The sequence below is a fragment of the Cuculus canorus genome, chromosome 11 (assembly GCF_017976375.1).
Source record: "Cuculus canorus isolate bCucCan1 chromosome 11, bCucCan1.pri, whole genome shotgun sequence".
Taxonomy (NCBI): Eukaryota; Metazoa; Chordata; class Aves; order Cuculiformes; family Cuculidae; genus Cuculus; species Cuculus canorus.
Window position 1 is genome coordinate 1,308,747 of NC_071411.1, and position 20,050 is coordinate 1,328,796.

A 20,050-nucleotide genomic window follows, 5' to 3' on the forward strand; every position below is an offset into this window, starting at 1 on the left:
TCTTTGATTCAGGAGTGAGCAGCTCTTGACATGCACAGCCTGCTCTGCAAGGGCGCTCAGCATGCTGCAAGGTGTCAGGAAGCAGCAGGGACATTTTTTGCGGTGCAAGATATCTGTGACTGAACACAGTCTCCTCCTGACACCAAGGTGTGTGAGAAACAGTGCTAGAGCTGCATCCATGCTCCAAGGCTCAGTAAGTCCAATGACCTGCGCACACACAAGTAAACATCCCTGGCTCTAGTGACAGCCCAGCATTCCTAGAACAGAAACTGCACTCAGGATAAGACCCATGGGTGCCCTACCTGATGCTGTTGCACAAGAAGGTGCAAGAGGCTGCTCAGCAGACAAAACATCTTGCAAGATGATTATTTCCCTGCCTACTCTGTTACTTGCTAGCTAATGCAGCTGGCTAGAGGCTCCCCGTCCTCCCAGGAGGCCAGGTCCAGTGACTCCGGGGAAGGCAAACCACTGAAAACCAGACACTTGTTTATTCCAAAATCACTTCACTACAGCAACTCAGGATTCCGAATAGCATTATTGTGCTGAGTCTGTGGGCATTATTTCCTACCCTAAGGGCAGGGATGTGCATGTGTGGTGAGGAAGGCAGCTGCAGGCAGCCCAGTGAGAAGGCCGTTCTTGCCATGAGAGCTCTCTTTTGTCTTGCACAAAGAGTAAGGAGCAGTGAAATATTATTGCAGGCGTTCTGGGCACTTCCATGCAGTCTGTGGGCAATAGCTTGTCAGACTAGCTTGTACTAGCTCGTACTACTACAGCTGGTACTGAGCTGTCAGAGCTAGAATGGGAGGAGCGTGGGGAGGTGGCAGAAGACAGACTAATTGCATAGCTCCAGCTGCAGCACTCGCAGTCCCTGACACACTGAACTACAACGGTGCCGACGGCTAGGGAAGCGACTGCAGAGCAAGCCGGGCTGCAAAGGCACTGCCCAGCCAGCGTGTTGTGATGTTTTCCCAATGTGCTGGGCACCAGAGAGGGGCGTAGGTGATGTCAGAGGTCAACTGCACTGGGCAGGTGAAAAAGAGCAGCTCTCTGAGTGCAGCACAGCGATCGCCTCGGAGGCTGCCGCCTGCCAGGGTGCTCTGGCTCACCCTGTTTCAGCTGTGGCATAGAAATGAAATCTTTGCAGAACACTCTTCCTCCTGAAGGCAAACAGTGCAGGTGTTGCATGGCCGTCATGCAAGAAGGGAGGAGATGCGTCTACACACAGCACCCTCTCAGAGAGGTGGCATTAAGAAAACACTTGAGCACCCCAAGTTCGGAGGCACAAAATTCCTCGTGAAACCCCTCAAGGACAGTGCAGAAGAAAGTGAGGGGGAAGCTCAGGCCCCCTTCCCGCGGGCCCTGTCTGCTACATATAACCAGAAGAGGCATAAAGCCTCTGCCTGCAGCTTCACACGCATCAACGCCTGGTTCCATCCTCCCAAAGCGCTGTGAAAGCCACCCTGCAGAGGAGATGGAAGGGATGGAGCCCCTCTGGGGACGTGGCCACCCCCTGCGGCAGCCGGCGGGGCAGCTAATCAGTAACAAGACTTTGTTCTCCTCAGAAAATAATCGGGCTCAGTCTTCAGCAGCAGGAGGACGCCCCTCCCAGACACAACTGCTTAACAAAGCCCTAATTATGTAAGCATTATATAAACCAGCACACCTACCCCCCCGCGCCGCAGCACCCGCTCGGCCGTGCTCCCCGCCAGCGCCACTGGGCCCAGCGCGACGGGTGCCTCTTGGCCCTCTCCAGCTGCGAGCAGCCGCCCACTCGCTGACAACGCCAGAGCCAGTGCCGAGCCAGGATCAACCTTTTGTCTACCCCCACGGTTTCTCGCACACATTGGGTACTCTGGGAAGCTCATCCGGGTGCTTCTCGTGGGAGTCTGCTCCTCGCCAGGGCCATGGCCAGGAGAGTAGCCGTGCCACGTGCCTCTGGGCCTGTGCTCCCAGCCCCTTTCTGCACGCTGTCCCCACTGGACTCCAGCGAACGGTAGCCAGTCGCAGGAATGACGGATCCTCACCATCGCTCTCGCCCTGCAACAGTGGCTAATGTCCTGCTGAGTCACAGCCGTGGAACAGCGAGGCACAAAGGCATCTTTCTGGTGGAGCCTGCCCAGCCCCAAAGCTCGCCTGCTCCAAGGGGGAAGCTTCCCTCGCCTGGCAAACAGCACCTACGTCAGCTCCAACATCTTCGTTCCCAGTGCTGATTTATCTAGGAGTTAACCAGCTCAGGTCTGTCGTTCGTCCTTGTCACTGTAACCAGGCACAGAGACTGTCACACTGGTTTAACAAATAGCACCACTTGGAGCCCGAGTGAGACATTTTTTCCTCTCTCTGGGTATCTGTAAAGCCATCAGTCGCTGCAGGTTCACGGGACCTACAGGAAAGCTGCAGGTCGCCAGTGAGAGGTGGCAGCCTGCCTCCACCCCGGCCCAGGACCAGAGGATGGAGGGAAAGGATGTGAAACAGACTGAAGAAAACACCACCAGCAGAGGGTCTGCAGGCCAGGGCACCCACCTCCAGACTCCTCCTTGGGCAGGAAGTAAGCCCCAATCGATGGAAAACTTTAAAAGATAAACTACAGAGCAGTGCTGCCCTTCTTTTTCCTTCAGAGGCCTTTTTGTCTACCAATTACTGACGAGGGTATAGAAGCAAGGAATGGTTTGGGTTGGAAAGGGCCTTAAAGCCCATCGAGTTCCAATCTCCTGCCACTGGCAGGGACACCTCCCACTGGATAAGGTTGCTATGAAATAAAGCCTGTGGAATAGAACCCCTTTCCTGGGCTGAAGGAATCCTTCAGGACTAAAAGGCAGCAGAAATGAAAGCAGCCAGGAAGACACCACCCAAAATCCCAAGGGAAAGGAAGCAGGCAAGAAGTGCCAAACTGGAACATCCAACAGCCAACTTTGGTGACAGACAATGCATCTTCTGACCTCGGGATTACACAAGCAGAACCAGTCCCCAAATACCCAAGAGCTCTTGTTCTGGCTGGGCCTCAACGCTGCAGATGCCGAGACTGGGTTACATAAACACCAAAGAGCGTTTATATAATGTTGTATGGCACCAGCTCGCAGCCACCGGGACTCCACACCACCGACAGGCGCTCCAGTCAGCCCCGTGCCAGGAGGGCTGTGCCCTGGGACCTGCTGTGAGCCCCTAAAATGCAGCCCAGGCGGGGTGCCCCTCGGGCTGCCCCCCCTCCCGCAGGCACCTCGGAGGAAGGGCTGTTGGTTACTCCAGAGCACCGGGCAATCCCATGTGCGTTTCCAGCTCTGATGCGCTTGACAGAGGGATGGGACATTTCAAATCAAACATTTCCATGGTGCTCTGAGATGGCCAGAAGTGGAGAAATGCAGACTGATGCTACCTGGCAGCCCTCTCCTAGAGAGATAATAAAAATTACTTTTCCCAATCAAAGTCCTCAAATCTAAAATGCAAATTTGTCTCCACATTATGAGCCCCAACTCTCGCACAGACACTGTGGGCATCAGCCAAGACAGGGAAGCAAAGCCAGGAAGCGCATCGGTTAAGGCAGGGAGCGAAGCAGCGATGGGTTACACTTGTCCTTTAGCCGGGCATGTGTGAGAGCAACCGAGTTACATAAAACTGCTGCACCGGTGTCAGGAAGTGTTTCAGGCTGAGTGCTGGGGAGTTCTCAACAAGCTGCAGGCAGGAGGGAACTGAAACCTCCCCTTTCTGGTCATCCCACTTAACTAGTAACTCAGAATAGAGTTGTGCCAGCCAGGTCCCAAAACTTACCACCGGGATCTAACCCACAAGTAACCAGATTTAACCTTCAGAACTTACTAATTTTCAGAACAGTTCAAAACCTTTAAAAAACAACCTGGTCTTTTCTATTAAGGTAGATACATATTGATTTAGGTAACAAAAATAAATTTCCCCTTCCAGCTTCAGAAAACAGATGCATACGGGGGCTCAACATGTTCCCAGCACAGGGAGCCCAGCTAGCTGCTACCGTGACTCTTCCAGGGATAGATTTCAGGGTCTAAGAAAAGAGGACGAGCAGGGGAGCAAGCACTCAGCATTATGCAATGATTGCATAAGCGTTCGTTTACACTAGGTAGCTGGAGCCGTGGTATTAGTGTTATACCAGGATACCCTCAGAGCAATGAGGAATAATAAAGAAGGGATTACTGCTGCCACACGCTTCCGAGGCCACCAAACTGGCAAACGAGCAATGAGCGCAAGGCGAACTTCAATCTCTGCCTCGAGCCCTCACCATCACTTCATTCAGGACCTGTTAACAGGGAGGGGGGGAAGCCAGCTGGTACTCCCTCAGAACAAAAAAGACTGGCATGGAATGTGTAAAGCATCCTTCAGCATCCGAGTGCTCCCTTGGTGTTGCTCATGGTGGTAATGGTACGAGAGAGGAGATTTCACAGCTATAACACCTGGCATTTGCACTCCGGTTCAGCATCCAAGCAAGTTCACAGGCATCCTCACAGGAACCGGCAACACCTTCCTGCCAGCCTGGCAGAGGAGGAAGCTATGGCAAAGAAATCAGGCAGGCGCCGGTGCTGAGCAGATCCCAAGCTGCTCTCTGTCCTATGCTCTGACCAACAGGCTCTCCTCCCTTTCCTTAAATCCAATTTCCTACTTGGAATAGCAAACCAGAGCTGTGGATTGTTTTAGAACGGTAACGAAGTGCAGAACTTCAGCTGCGTCCCCTTTCCCTGCTCCAGCCTCTAAAGTCATGTCAGAGCAATTGTTAAGGACTTTGTTTAATGAGGGAGGCATCACTTGGGAGAAAAATGCACATTGTTGAGTTGGAGCCTGTGTGCCAACGCATTCCGCTGGCACTTCTTCCACCAAGCGCAGCCAGAAAAGTGACCGAGAGCTCTGGAGAAAGCTAATAAGGCCAGGATGAAACACCATCACTCAATCTGTTTCTAGTTTTCCTGTTCAAAATCTTCATGTTGCTTTCGACAAAGGGCTGCAAATTTGTCCCTGGCAATCAGTCACACAAGTTGAAGCCACAATGTCACAACAACATCCCCATCCAGAATACCAGCACCCCAAAAGCTAAGCTCCCTACAGCCCAGGGAACAGACAAGCACTGGATCCTTCATCGGGGTTGCTAAAATTACAGCACCGTGTGCGTATGGGGAGGGGACAGGCCTCTCTTTAAGGAGAGGTAGGTGTGCTGCAACAAACCTTGATTTACTAGGTGGTGGGTGCTCCGTGCAAGTGCTCTCTAACCTCCCCGGAACAGCTGTAAAATACTAACCAGACAGCTCAGCACTGCATATACACGTGCTTGCTACTCAGAAGACCCCAAATAATATGTCCAGGCATCCGGAGTGAGAAAACGCCATGTAAAGCAGAGAGGAAGAGAAATATTGACTGGTGACTGAAGCACAAAGACAGGGAAGAACATGATGGCTCAGTGCTGACAGTGGCTCACTCCATGACCTTGTGCAGTTTTACCATCCTCTCTGGGGACGGCATGGTGATGGAGAAGGATGGAGGCCCTCCTGGATCCGCCAGCCAGTGGACAACCATGTTAGGCCACTTCCAAACGCTTCCCCAGAGATCACTGTCCTGCTAGTAGAGCAGACTGTGACAAACCTCGCCCCAGACCTCATACCTTGACACGTAAAGCGCTGCACAAGGACAAGTTCATTCGCACTCTTGCTCTCTTACATTTGTACAAATGACCCCAAAACATCTTTCCATCCAAAACTTTTGGACAGCCTCTCACCTTGCGTCCTCCCTCCACTTACGACCTTCAGTCTCATTCCCAAAAGCCTCTTCCCCTCCCTTGGATTCTCTTTTTAGGCCTTTTATCTAGACTGAGTTACATAAGCCACTTGTATCACCCAGATTCCTATTTCTCCATACTCAGTTTGCACCATAATTCCTTGCTCTTCTCAGTTCACGCTCTCCCAGAATCAGCTTCCTTGTCTTGCCACTACAACCAGGGAGCTAAGCAAGTAAGAAAAAATGGAGCTTTGGCTAGAATCCACCCCTCCCACTAAGGGACAACAAACACGGCATGGCTTTTCTATAAAAACTCCTCAAGAGGAGCATGCTGCACTGGGTTCCTATAATAAACCAGGAACGCCAAGCTGGACACCCAGGGATCATTTTTCAGCAGCCCATTAAGTTCATAGCATCAAGTTTGGAGGTATCTGCCACAGGAACAAGGTGGAAGAAGCTTGATGTATCTGACTTCAAAGTTAAATTACAAATTCAGAAACTTCTTCAAATCTCAACAAAGTTTTCTCTCTGACACATAATGTCCCCCCAACCAGCAGGAAAACTCAGCATCAGCCACCCCCAAATCTGTAAATGCGTGTTGGATTTCACCAGCATCTTCCATTTGATTGGTGAGGGGAAGAGGGGAGGAATACATGTCCCAGAGCCGAGTACCTCTTTGTCTAATTAAGGACAGTAATTAGGGGATGTTGAACAAGCACTAATACTCAGGCTCTGGCAGAGGCTGCCCAGGGAGGTGGTGGTGTCCCCATCCCTGGAGGGGTTTAAAAGATGGGCAGACGAGGTGCTCAGGGATGGCTCAGTAGCAGACAGGGACAGTTGGACTCAATGATCATAGAATCACCAGGTTGGAAAGGACCCACTGGATCATCGAGTCCAACCATGATCTCAAAGGTCTTTTCCAACCAAGCGATTCTATGATTCCATGACTCTGCCCGGTGCCCAGGCTCGTGCCCAGCCAGCAAGTCACTGACTTGCTGACAAAAGCAGCTCTCAAAACTGTTAGCAAGGAGGATGCTGGGGGAAAGTGTACACAAAAAGTTAAAGGGAGCAGGGGAGAGGACATTGGATATAAAATCATACTGATATTAATCAACAACTACCTCCTCTCTTGCCAAAAATTACTTTTGCAGCAGTACAATATGACAGCAGCAGAAACAACAACAGCCAGACCCAGACCATCAAAAGGCGAGGTCTTCAGGATTAAAAGTGCAAAGAAAGAGCTGCTTTCTCACAGCCTCTCCATCAAACCAACAGGCACTGCAAAGCCTCTGAAAACTCAACCATTCCCACCCCTGCCAGGTAGGGAGAAAATTAAAACCTGAGCCCGACAGAAGAGTTCCAGTTCCTGACACACTTTGCCAGACACTGAGAAGGGGGCTCCTGCACAGGGCTGGGAGAATAAGTGGTCTGTAACAGGAAAGCAAGAGGGAACAGAAAACAGTGGGGAAAAGTCCCAAACAAACAAAAAAAACTACAAAAAAAAGACAACCTATGTCCTACCTGGAAACTGCTGAGACTCATCCAAGAGTAGCATGCTGCTCAGAGCAACGCAGGAAGCCCTCTGCCTGCGACCGTGCCCCAGCACTCGTTCAATGTGGCTGCACGCTCACAGCCCTTCTGCTATTCTTGTCTCAGGGTCTTCAGGACAAAAGTTTCCAGTCCCTCACGACAACTCCTTATCTCCGCCTGCAGCCCAGCGAGCACTAAATCCACTCTCACTGGCTGTTCAGTTTGCGAGCGGGAAGTGCCTCCCAATAACAGTCCAGGGTACAGGCAGGGAAACCCGCACTGAAAATAACTTTGGTAAAAAGCTCTGAGTGCTTGAATCCACGCAGGCGGTGTGCCGGGAATCAGCGCACATATATCCTGCACCCAGCCGAGCCGGAGCGGGGTCACTGTTACATAACCCGTTAAATACGCCTCGTGTTCAGCCTAAATAAAAATTGCCACTATCTCCTCCCCTGCCTGGGGAGTCCAACACCACAGCCCTGTGCGAGGGAGCTGCTGCTCCGCTGTGGAGAGATGCCTTGAGCCGCGCTGCTTTGGCTTCGCTGTGCGTTCCCAACAAGCGGGAGCCAACTCAGTTATGCCTGGGAAAAAGAGTTTGAGAAGACAGAAGCAGAGCAGGGAGGCTGAGCGGGTGTGTAGTGGGGAGGGCTCTCTCCGGAGCTACACGCTGTTCGGATCAGCTCCCATTCACCCAGCCCCTGATCCAGTTCAACTGGTGGCAGGGACCAAGACGGGGAATAAAATACAAATCCTTACATAACCATTCCGCTCCGGCGGGGCCCCGTGCAAGGGGAATCCCAACAGACAACCGGACGCTCTGAGCAGGGGACACACTAGACCGTAACCCTGCTTCAGAGTTTCACAGTATAAAAGGAAAAGACGGATAGAACGAGATGCAAAAAGAAGTACAGCATTTCTAAGAAAATGATCTCGGTATCTGTAATTTTATGAACTGTTTGCGGGATGCCAACTAACTTCCAAGAAACCAGGACAACTGAGACTGAAACCTGAGCAACTCGCTGGGAGCTGGTAACCTGCTTGCACAACAATAAGCAAAAGGGCATCCCGTTCACTTTGTTAAACCAGCAGCTCATACAGCATCACTGTCCACAGAAGGCTCTCAGTGTAGCAAATGGACTATGAATGACATTTCCCAGTTTTTAGGGAAGAACCTGTCAGAATTTGTGGAGTGCAAGTTTATTCCAAGCAAGCCTTTCTCCCCATCACCCATCTGCAGCAGAAGGACAGAGACAGGAGAGAATAAGTAAGCAAAGGAGAGAAGTACTTTAAAGCTGCAGTTGAACCCCTAGGAGCAAACCCTCCCCCAGCCTTGCTCAGGAACGAACAGCAAACCTGGGCTGAGGGACGTGCAATGAAATCAGCTCAGTCCCAGCCAGCATTTGTCTGTGGAATGAAGTCAGCTCTCTGCTTGAAACAACCGGGAAGCAAGGGTCTGGAAAACCAGTCCAGGCACCAGAAGCCAGAAGCAGGCTGTGTCTGCAGCGCTGGCACCGCTCTGCAGGGCTGCGGGACAGAACAGCACCACGCACTGTGCTCCGGACAGAAAAGGCTGAGCTAGAGGGCTGTGAACCCAGCCAGGACAGAGCCCGGTTACCCTTTGGGTGACTCCAAACATGATTATTGGACCTTTCATTTGAGCAGGTTGCAGAGGGCAGGGAATGTTTGCTACCACAAAAATATCCTCATCACTTCAGGGTACATCACAGCTTTGACACAAACCCAAGGTGTTATTAGCATAATTAGAGCCACATAAATGTTACCAAAGAAAAGATTCTGAACTGTTTTACAATGAAGAGGCTCGGGAACAAGAGAATCTTTCACCTGCGTTACAGATTCAAGCGGCCTGGCTGGTACACAAGAACATGTTGTGTTTATCAAGAGGGACCAATACGTTTAGAAAAACCCGTAACCAAGGCCTTGTAAGGACTTTGTGGGGTTGGAATAAATAACCAAACACGACCTCAGCATCTGACCCAACAGATTTATAAAACTGGGAAGCAAGATTTAAAGACAAGTATTTGTGTACATACAACTGGGTCCTTTCTTACAGCAATCGAGGATGAGGTGAACGGTAGTTCAATCCGCTGGGGAAACAGGCAACCTATTGCTGTCCTTCCGCACCCAGCAATATGACGGAAATGTCTCTCTTCTCCTTAGTGTACAAAGGAGGAAGGAATTTTTCTACTCACAAGGCCATCACTGCTAACCATGAGAAATACATATTCACACAGCCAAGAATGAGATCTGCCAGAAACAGCCACTTTATAAAATGATCTCCTCACAGAAGGTAATCTTGTTACAGATAAGACCATTTACTGCATAGCTTTACTTTTTATTCAGCTGACAAGTCTTTCCAGCAGCAATGGTAACATTCCTGAGCACTGCAAATTCATAAGGGTTAAAATTCACACCTGTATCTGCCTACACAGAACAAGCTCGAGCACAAAGTCTTCCAGGACACCAGCTCCTGGAGGGGGGCAGGTGGGTTGGTGTCAAACCATACTCAGGTCAACAAAAAACTTTCAATAAAACACCCCAAAACATATCACAAGTGACTCTCCTTCCCAACCCCTTCAAGCTGGAGTAACCCCTTCCCCCATCTGTTTTTTTCTCATTTTATTTGCATTCACATAGAACTCTTAATTTCTTTCCCACACTCATCTAAATCATAACTGGGGAGGGGAAATTGTACAGAACACAAAAAAAATCTGATTGCACAAAGCCCTGGTAGCGATGAACCGCGATGCCATCTGCAAAGGTTTTTCAGGCTGTCAATGTGGCAGAACACACGCTGCCGCCGACTGCAGTGCCCAGCTTCCCCAGCCTGGTTGAACACACTGAGGAAAACAAGCTGTTATTAGACAGGATGTAATGATTTTAAGTTGAAGGATCTATATCGGAGTTATTTATCACCATCTTAATTGAAGCTAAATCCACTGAGTTACAAGCCCAGTTGTACTCAATAAACCAATTCGCATCCCTTCCTGCGCTGCTGCTGGAGATGACGCTTGTGTGTGCGTGCACCAGAGTGATCCTGTACAGCCGTGATTTCATTCCAGTTTTCAAGTGCAAACTTGACATAAATCAAAAGCTAAGAGCATGCAAAAATGGCATTTTATATTTGCTTCTAATAGTTCAAGTGTTTAAATATTTCGCACAGATGAAGATTACAGAGGTTTTCATTGCAAAATCTGCTTTGAGGGAGATTTAAGCTAGCAGTTTCTGTTCACCTAGCCCAAAATGATCTGATCACGTAGCTTTCTCCTCTCATTCCTATTTGCATATTTGCAAGAGAAAATAATGTCTCTTGACTTCTACTTAGAATTTCTTTGACACAGACTCAGTAAGCTGCATGATGAAGAAGATATGAACAAGACCTTCTCAACATCTGTAGCACAAACTGCTGTCATTAAAATAAAAAATGGATATCGCATCAAAAAACTTCGATCTGAACGATGAGCCAGGTACTCCTCAAAGTTCAGTGTTGCAGTGTTCTATAAAGCCTAAGGAGGAAATTAAAACAACAAACAAAGCAAATAACCGTGATGTGATATTGTGTTTTAAACCTGAAGAATACTTCTCATTTACCTAAAACAGTTCCCCTTCTTCTGAGGTGCTGCTGCCAACACCGCACTTGTACAGCATTCAGCTGCACACGTTTGACGTGACTAGTCATTAAAAACAGCACAACACCAGAAAAATGAAGGAAAAAAAGAAAATAAGGACAACTTATGCAGTTCAAACTCAAACACCAACCAGAGAAGTATTTCACCCAGTTTTGTTCTGAAAACAAAAGAAGCGCTGCCTGAAACACAAAGCAGAGGATTTTGACTTTGGCTTCATCACACTCATCAGGCAACTTCGGCAAAGTCACTTTGCCACTCCTTCCTTACCCACTCAAGAGGGAAATCACCAGGTTACAAATTTGCTAAAGAGTTTCCTCGTGATTTCATCATGGTTTCAGAAGCTGCAGGTGAGAGTACAGAATCTGTTAGCAACAATGAGGTGCAGCACAAACCCGACTACTGAAAAGGTACCAAATGTGACAGAGCCCTGAGCACGCCTGTCCTTCACCAGGGCATCACTGGCAGCTTTGTGAAAAGAGAAAAGCAAGATTTTGGCCAATAAAGCACAACTCCCCATATCCTGCAAAGCCTATCAGAAAAGCAGGAAGAAACCAGATACCTTCCTCCTCACGGAAGGCTGGGAGCAATTCTTTGTTCAGTTAACAACTGCCCGCTCACTGACCCTGCTCGCTGCACATTCACACTGCTCTCACAGTTGTGGCAGCTTGAAGAGAAGAGAGTGTATAGCTACAGGTAAAAGCATTTGAAAAAATCCGTATACATATATATAGAAAACGCAGAGCCACTGACGTGGGCTGTTCTTGAACTGTATGGAAGGAGTTCTATTTTGTATTCCATCATATGCAATAGATCAAAGGGAAGGAGGAGGGGGAAAGCAGAGTTAGTTATAATAGCACATCATTTCACGAGATCAGCCAGCCCCTGCGCCCAATCGGCGGGTCTGAAGGAAGCAGAGCTCTGGCGTCATCGCCTCCTTTTAAAGAAGTAAAGCGAGTCGATACTCCAGGTTATGCAACACAGACGATGCCAGACGTGGTGCCACCCTCTCCAAAAGGAAGTCGCCGTCAAGAGCCTTGGCGGCGGGGCAGAGGAGTCACTAACGCTTTCATTCAGAGCTTCCCCCTGCTCGAGATAAGCAGAGGAGCCCAGGAAAGAGTCCACACTTCAGACAGAGCAGGCGGGAGGCTCAGTGACTGACCTGCGACATCGTCAGTCTGGAATTCCCAGCAAAGGGGGCTTGGGACAGCACTTGTAAGGATCTCATCCTTCCTTCCCACAGCAGCTTCCAGCCACACCTCACCACACCGAGAATAACGCAGTTTACAGGGTTAGTTAAAATGCTGGAACAGGGCAACAAAATCCCCACAAGCCCTAGGCACCACCCCTCCCATGCTCCTCTCATTCCTGTTCCCTTCCCTTATTCCTCCCAGACCTATGGGCAAAGAGCCCATAGACAAGGGGCTTCCACCTGTCTCCATCACCTTCCAACAACCAAAGCTACGCCAACACAAACAAAATGCCCAGAAAGGCAATCTGCAGCTTCAGGTTCAGCAGAACCATAGAATGGTTTGGGGTGGAAAGGACCTTTAAAAGCCAACAAGTCCAAATCCCAGCCACAAGAGCTAACAGAAAGGGAGATCCCAGAGACTATGGGACGGGACATTTCCAGCAAAGCACTCCAGAGGGTTGGTTTTTCATGTCACATTTAGCAAGTCCAGTAAAGCCACCTCAAGGGAGCTGGGTGCCTGCTGCAGGGTCTGCATGGGCAGCAGCACTTTCACAGGCAGAGGAGGAACAGCACGACTTTGAGGTGGGAAGAGGAAGCGCAAACTGCCTCTGTCTTCTGCTGTTCTCCGCTTATCAAACAGAGATGCTAAAGAGCTAGCACGTCCCCAGCCCTGCGGAAAGAAAGAGAGGATGGGAAAGGGAGAAAACAGGCAAAGTAGGCAGCACGGTGCTGAAGACAAGACCAAGTGTGTGAAGAGTGTAAATTACTCTCCTGTTACAATTACAAACCTGAATCCTAACCCTACTGTACCCCACGAGTAGCATCTAATACACTCTGGTTTGGTGCTGCCCGGTCTATCCGCACACCAAACACTCGGTACCACGGCGGGACTGCCCACTGCTACATCCAGAAGTGCCAACTGGAGGTCCTGCCCGCTGTGCCACACGCCCGGTAAAACAAACACCAGGAGCCTTTGAGAACAGGGTCTGAACGTGGGGCTCATTCAGGCATCTTCCAGAGCACCGAAATAACCAGCTCTCCACACCTTTCTCCCTAAGTTACACTGTAAAACAGTGTTCAACCCCTATACTCAGAGGGAAGAAAGTGAGCAACGTGCCATCACTTTTAATTATATTAACTGCCTTCCAGCAAGACACACGAGACAATGAATTGCAGAGACTTCAATCGGAATAATCCAAAGACATTCAGAAAGTGAAAAAACAGAGGATGACAGCAGGACTCGTTCAAACACTCAACAGCTTTCCTTGGGAAAGCTCAACAGCTTTCCTCCTTGTACAAACAGCCCCTGCATTTGGAATGATCCATAAAATCCATACTGGAGGTTTGTTTCCTCTTTGCTCAAATTAGCTTTTATTCCTGTGGAGCTCTAAACAGCCCTGAGCAACCATCAGGATCAGAGAAGAAGTGCAGGGCTTGAAACAGCCCTTTATCTCATCAGTGCATCCCGTTTCTAGCAAAAACCATTTAGAGAGTCAACAAAAAACATTCTTAGGAGTCATGCACTGATATCACAAAATCAAACACGATAAAACAAGAACTGCTACCCACAAGAGATGAGAAAACAGATGCGGTGGGCAGGGATGACGAGGCTGGAAAAGAAGTGGAAGCCTCCAGCTGGGATTGAAGCGTGCTGCTAGGATGGGTGTGCAGCCTAGCAGCCCCTGGGAAGGGGTGAGGAGAGTCAGGGTAGGAATGTCCTCAAAGAAAGAAAGAGTAAACCTTGAAGGGCTCATACACACAATGCTGATGCCCATTAAGTGACCATCACTGAAGACCTGTACAAAGGATGTCAGCTCTGTGGTTATCAACTTTAAGGTTCTTTCTGACCCAAACCATTCCATGATTCTGTGATTTTCTACACTTGTTATAATTCATAATTCTAGTGTTTTAAGGTGAAAATAAACAGATGTCATTACTGGTTAGCGATGTGCTGATACACTAAATTTGCTTGCTTTGGAAAGAACAATCCTGATAAATTATTATCAGTCTTCAGCCACAACAACGCAGATATAGATGATTAAATACATAGGTCTACAATAAAATACCCACAGGGAATGACCTACTAGGACATCCATGACTCAAGTCTTATGAGAGGCGGCTGAGGAAACTGTGTCTGTTTAACCTGGAGAAGAGAAGGCTGAAGAAGGACCTTATCCCTGCCTACAACTGCCTGAAAGGAGGTTGTAGTGAGGTGGGTGCTTAGTTACTCCCAAATAACAAGCGATAGGATGAAAGGAAATGGCCTCAAGTTGCACCAGGGCAGGTTCAGACTGGGCATCAGGAAAAATTTCTTCACCAAAAGGGTTCTCAGGCACCAGGATGGCTGCCCGGGGAGGTGGTGGAGTCCCCATCTCTGGAGGGGTTTAAGAGACATCTGAGTAGATGAGGTGCTTGAGGATGGTTCAGTAGTGGACAGGGACAGTTCGACTCAATGATCTCAAAGGTCTTTTCCAACCAAGTGATCCTTGATTCTCTCCAACTCTGTCTCCCAGGAATTATCTTGCTCCTCACCTGATCCAACATCTCATTTCTGCTTCTTTCTCATCAGAAAAGGCCATTGTGCGAATAAAACCAGAGGAATCGAGTTCATTTGCATCAACATTTTATAAGCATTTTAAATCAAAACAGCAATTTCAAGTAGCGCATGGCTGAAGAATATAAAAAAACCAGACCCAAACAACACTTGAGGACAACAATGTACTTTGAAACCAAAAATACTTCAGTAACTGGAAGAAGAGAGAAGTGTCTTTAACACATTCTATGCTCAGAAAAGCACGACTATTCTCACTAGGCTGAAGTAGGTGCATCAAAAATCTGCACACCCTTTGAAATCATTGAAAATCACAGTTGTAAAGGAAACAAACACAGCATTGCCTCAGGCTCAGGCTGTAGTTTTATGATACAAGGAATGTGGTGGCAAACGCAGCATGGGGAATTCCCGCCTGAGCCACGCGCTCCTGTCTACGTGCCCTAGAACATCACCCCTGCTGCTGAACCGAACTGCACACGTCTGGGATGATGCCATGACCCAGAACCGTTACCTGATCTTGCATAAACACAACCTACACCGCACAAGTCCATGGGCAGCTGTATGGCTCATAGCTAAAGAGGTGAATGGGGTGAGGACAGAAGGCGATGACTGACTTGGCCAGCACTGCCACCTTTCACATTGTAAAACAAACAAACAAAAGCAAACCCAACCTGTTCACTGTCAGAAAAGCATTTTCCAGCTGTTAGAGCTGATTATTGTAAGTAAGCACTCATTGCCCACAGCATCCATTAAAATGCTGAGCAACGCAGTGATGTAAATACATTTAATTCATCGGATCCTTTTAATAATACAAGTAATTGTAAACTGATTTCTTTACTTCTTTATACAACTGCTTCCCCAGAATCTGTAGTTATTTTAAATGTTCTATCCTCCTTACAATTTCTGCTGGTGCTTTATTTTCATGATGCAATTTCTTTTGGCCAGGAGTCCAAACTTAACCTATACTGAAGTTCTATTTCAACTAAACACCCACATAAGCACTCCTCCCTGTCGGGCACTGGACAAATCCTACTCCTTACACTACCTACCAAAGTGTCACTCACCAAAATTAGCAGCGCCAGTTCTGTATAAAAAATGTATGCAGAGGTTCACAACTCCATTCACTTACCACTCTCGTCAAGTAAGTCCTCCTCGTCATCCCCATCATTGTCCTCCTCCATCGCCTCCTCCTCATCTTCCTCCTCCTCCTCTTCCATATCCTCCTGCTCCAAGTCCGGGTCCAGGTCCGGATCACTCCCTGAGATTGACTCGTCTGACATGATTCCCAGTGGTGCTCCTTGTGCATTACCTGCTCATGTTCTACCGTGAGGCAGCCCTGCGAGGAAAGAGAAGAAGTACACAGTGATCTTGCTCAATCTCAACCTTTGAGCCTCAAGGCTCAAAATCATAGCAGGATTACAGCATACAAAAACTCAAATCTGCCATCAGTCCTTTAAGTAACAGTTATATCCGACTGCACACAAAATCCTGTGTGGAAAATGGATGCAATAAGCAAGGTATTACAGAATCACAGAATGGTTTAGGTCAGAAAGGACCTCAAAGCCCATCCAGTTCTAACCCCTGCCATGGGCAGGGACACCTCCCACTGGATCAGGTTGCTCCAAGCCCCATCCAACCTGGCCTGGAACCCCTCCAGGGATGGGGCAGCCACCACTGCTCTGGGCAACCTGGGCCAGGGCCTCCCCACCCTCATCGTGAAGAATTTCTTCCTAATGTCTAATCTAAACCTTCCCCCTTCCAATTTAAAGCCATCCCCCCTCATCCTATCACTCTATGTCCTAGGAAAAAGCTCCTCCCCAGCCTTCCTGGAGCCCCTTTCCATACCGGAAGCTGCTCTAAAGTCTCCCTGGACCCTTCTCTTCTCCAGGCTGGACAACCCCGAGTCTCTCAGCCTGTCCTCATGTGGGAGGTGCTCCAGCCATTGGATCATCTCCATGGTCTCCTCTGCACCTGTTCCAACAGTTCTATATCCTTCCATATCTGAGGATTTCAGAACTGGACACAGGACTCCAGGTGGGGTCTCATGAGACCAGAGAAGAGGGGGAGAATCTCCTCCCTTGATCTGCTGGCCACATTTCTTTAGATTCAGCCCAGGATACGGTTGGAAAGGCCTAAGGACACAGGCCCAACATTGTAGCATCAGTATCAGAACCAATATATTAACTAATCACTCAAAAAAACCACCTCTTTCTTGGTATTCTTGACACCTACACAGCAAAAAAGACTCCTTGTATTGATACCTGTTTACAAAAAGATGCAAAAATAAGCACATTATTAATAAAATTTCAGAGCACTGCCGTCCAACCATGAGGCACAGTAAAAAGAATCAGTTTGGGAATCCCACAGGGATACCTGTTCCCCGGCTCCCTGCATATATCACTGCAACAGAAAGAACCCCTCTCCCTGCTCAGCCGCACCTGCTGCGAAGGTCGCCCAGCTTCATCTTAATAACGGCACAGAAGACAACAGAGATCCATTTTTTTATGTGTTGTACATCCGTAAAGCAGGGTAAGAAGAAGAGTAAACACGAGGGAAGGGTGGCTCAGAGAGAGTTTACATTCCCTTCCTCTAAAGGATGAGGCTAGAGCTGGCTGTGCATGACCCCAATGTGATGCTCTGCCAGTGCATCGCAGCAGAAATCACAGTCCAAAGCAACAATAAAGCCTAAAGAGAGGCCCAGGGCAACCACAAAGTCACAAGTTTATCTGTTCAGATCATGCACTGCACTTCTGGGCAGTGATGACTATCTGGGCTCTCCTCTTCCACACACAAAGAACTGCCATAAGGGAGATGGGTAAGGTGGCTGAGGAGAAAGAAACACAAGAACAGAACATAAAGAAGGCTCCTTGCTCTCAAGGAACATAAAAGCAAACGACTGCGTGCAAAAATCAAGTCTCAGAAGAATTACTACCCACACATTCCTCAGAAAGCTTTAAAGAAAGAAAAGGGCAACATTTCCTTGTTATCCTTTTCTATGGCCCCTTACTTAGACAGCATTTCCACTGTAAACAAGAAAATGTTTGAAAACTAATCAGCCATTTAGAAGAAACCCCACATTTCTAAGCAGATAAAGCAACATCCATATCCACAAACATCTCCAGAAACAGAATAAAATCATTTTCAGCTGTGTTGCAGCAGTAACTGAATACCTCGGAAACCTGAAGGTTAAAGACACAACTCAACACCTCTGTAGCAAGGCTGAAAATCTGACTGTCAAGTGTGCTGAATTATTCCAGCTGAAGTCATCAGTTCTCACTTTGCTCGTCTCAGCTCCTCAATAACATTGAAGAGTGTCTGAAAGAAAATAACCACAAGGGAAGAGCAGGCTTTGCGGAGATCGGTGTGGGAATAGGAAGCCTTTCACACTGGGTCCCAGGAGCACTTTCCCAGCAGGCAGAGACAACTGAAGTCCCTACACTACTCCGTGTGTCACATGAAATAAGTAGGCTTAGTGAAGCAGATGGCAGAAAAGGCCAAAATCTAAATGAGCTGAAGTGGAACTGTGCCAGTTCACCCAAGCCAGAGCTTCATTCAGCTCCTGCTGGCAGGCAGGCACCCAGCCCTGCTCCTGGCAGCCGCCTGCACCACGGTGACTTCGGCATGGCGTGGTCCAGCACCGCTTCCCTTCTGACATCCGCTGACTTCACACAAGGCCTGCAGGCACAAGGTGGTCAAGGATCCAAAGTTTTTCCTGACAAACACTGCGCTAAAGTCCATGTGCACTTCAAAACAGCAGCTTATTTTTGTGTTTAAATAGCAACGATGCTCCTTTCCAGCTGACACGCAGCCCTAAGGAAAACCAGCCCGAGTTTACTCTCTACTCCAACCTGTAACTGTAAAGCTGCAAGTGAAGGAAATAGTCAGAAGCGTCACCCTGTGGGTCTCTGCTGCTGCCCTGGCATTCCAAGGGGATTTACCCATTCCCATGTTGACCATATCATGCTAGAAAGCAGTTCACACACCATCTGCCAGAAACCCTATCAACAGAAGCATCTTACAAACTGTCCGTGTTTCACTGCCCCAGTAACCTAAGCACCAACCAAAAGACCTACGCAAAAAAAAAATTAAAGAAGAAATAAAAACACTATTCCAATGGCAGGAATGAATTCTCAGCTACAAATGGGAGAAGCAGAAATGCTGCAATGCCACTAAAGGCTCCGGGTCAAAGCCTGACACGGTTTCGCCCACCGCTGTCCCCCAGGGTAGCATCGCTCACGTTTCACTGCTCCTTCAGAATCTAAAAAAAACCCCAAACACCAAACAACATTTTCTAAAAATTGTTTAAAGGGAAGGCTATGGCTCTCTCTGTTTCTATAAATAAAATCAAGCCCAGTGGAGCAGGTACCTCTTGGACTGGAGTAAAAACAGGCCCGAATCTCGGCGCCAATTTCTGTTTAGCAGGATGCACATGCTCTTTACAAGCCACCTCTTGACACCCACCCAGCAGCCCAGCCCTATGCAGAGAGTTAAACCAAAGCTTTCCAGAAGACTTCCGTAATTCCCTTGTGCCTATTGCCATGCTGCCAGCTGACTTTGTCTCTCCCATCCTCCTCCTCGGCTCTGGCAGCTCCGCGGCCGCTCTCCATCGAGGCAGCCCGGGGTCCCGGGAGGGCTTCCACCCTGCCTGACGGCACCGGGAGGCCGTGGCAGGGACACGGCACGACAGGCAGGTAGGCATTACACTGCCCTCGTTTCTCACACCGATCTGACCCAGTTCGGAGCCTCCCACCAAGGGGAATTACACAACAGGGCCAGATTGTAGCTGCCGTTACTGTTTTATGGCTGAGTTATTCCAGTCTGCCCCATCTCCTGCCTCTGCACACACAGGCGCACCGTGCAGCATTTAATCGCTGCAGGAAGGGCACTTTGTGAGAGATAAACAGATTACCTTCAACTAATCAAAGTTACCGTTTGTCTGGACTTTCCGGCTGCCCCATATTAGCTCATCTGGCAGGTGTCCTGCCCTGCCACGGAGGGAAGCTGCGTCCCAAGCCCAGTGCCTTAAGGAGGGCTACAGTACCAAGAAACAACCCCTCAAACTTGCCACACCACGCTTCACAACAGCGAGCCAGAATTAGGCACAGTATGGTGCCCAGCTCAATACCTGATGATGATGCTGAAAAAGTGAGGAGAGGTATTAGGTGAAAACACTTTGACAAACCCTTTACTCAGGGAGAAGAAATGAGCTGTTGTGTTTATCCTACCTGGGAAGTGAAACCCTGCAATCACCTGCACATCAAATAAACATAGAATCACAGAATCATTGAGGTTAGAAAAGACCTCCAAGATCAAGCCCAACCATCAGCCCAACCCACCACGCCTGCTAAACCACATCCCCAGGTGCCACATCTCCATGCTTTGTGAACCCCTCCAGGGATGGAGACTCCA

At 48.7% G+C, this 20,050-nt stretch overlaps 1 protein-coding gene across 3 annotated transcripts in view; it reads right to left on the bottom strand.

Annotated features, from left to right (window-relative positions):
- The window catches only part of RAD54L2 (RAD54 like 2), a 65,100-nt gene that overhangs the window by 24,414 nt on the left and 20,636 nt on the right, over positions 1–20,050 (bottom strand). For 2 of the 3 annotated variants that reach the window (XM_054076567.1, XM_054076565.1), the window contains exon 2: positions 15,771–15,977. In XM_054076567.1, the coding sequence (XP_053932542.1) occupies positions 15,771–15,921 (151 nt within the window). In that variant the 5' untranslated portion in view covers positions 15,922–15,977. Of the gene's footprint in view, positions 1–7,245; positions 7,943–15,770; positions 15,978–20,050 lie in introns of those variants that run through there. The other variant, XM_054076566.1, reaches the window with a different exon arrangement.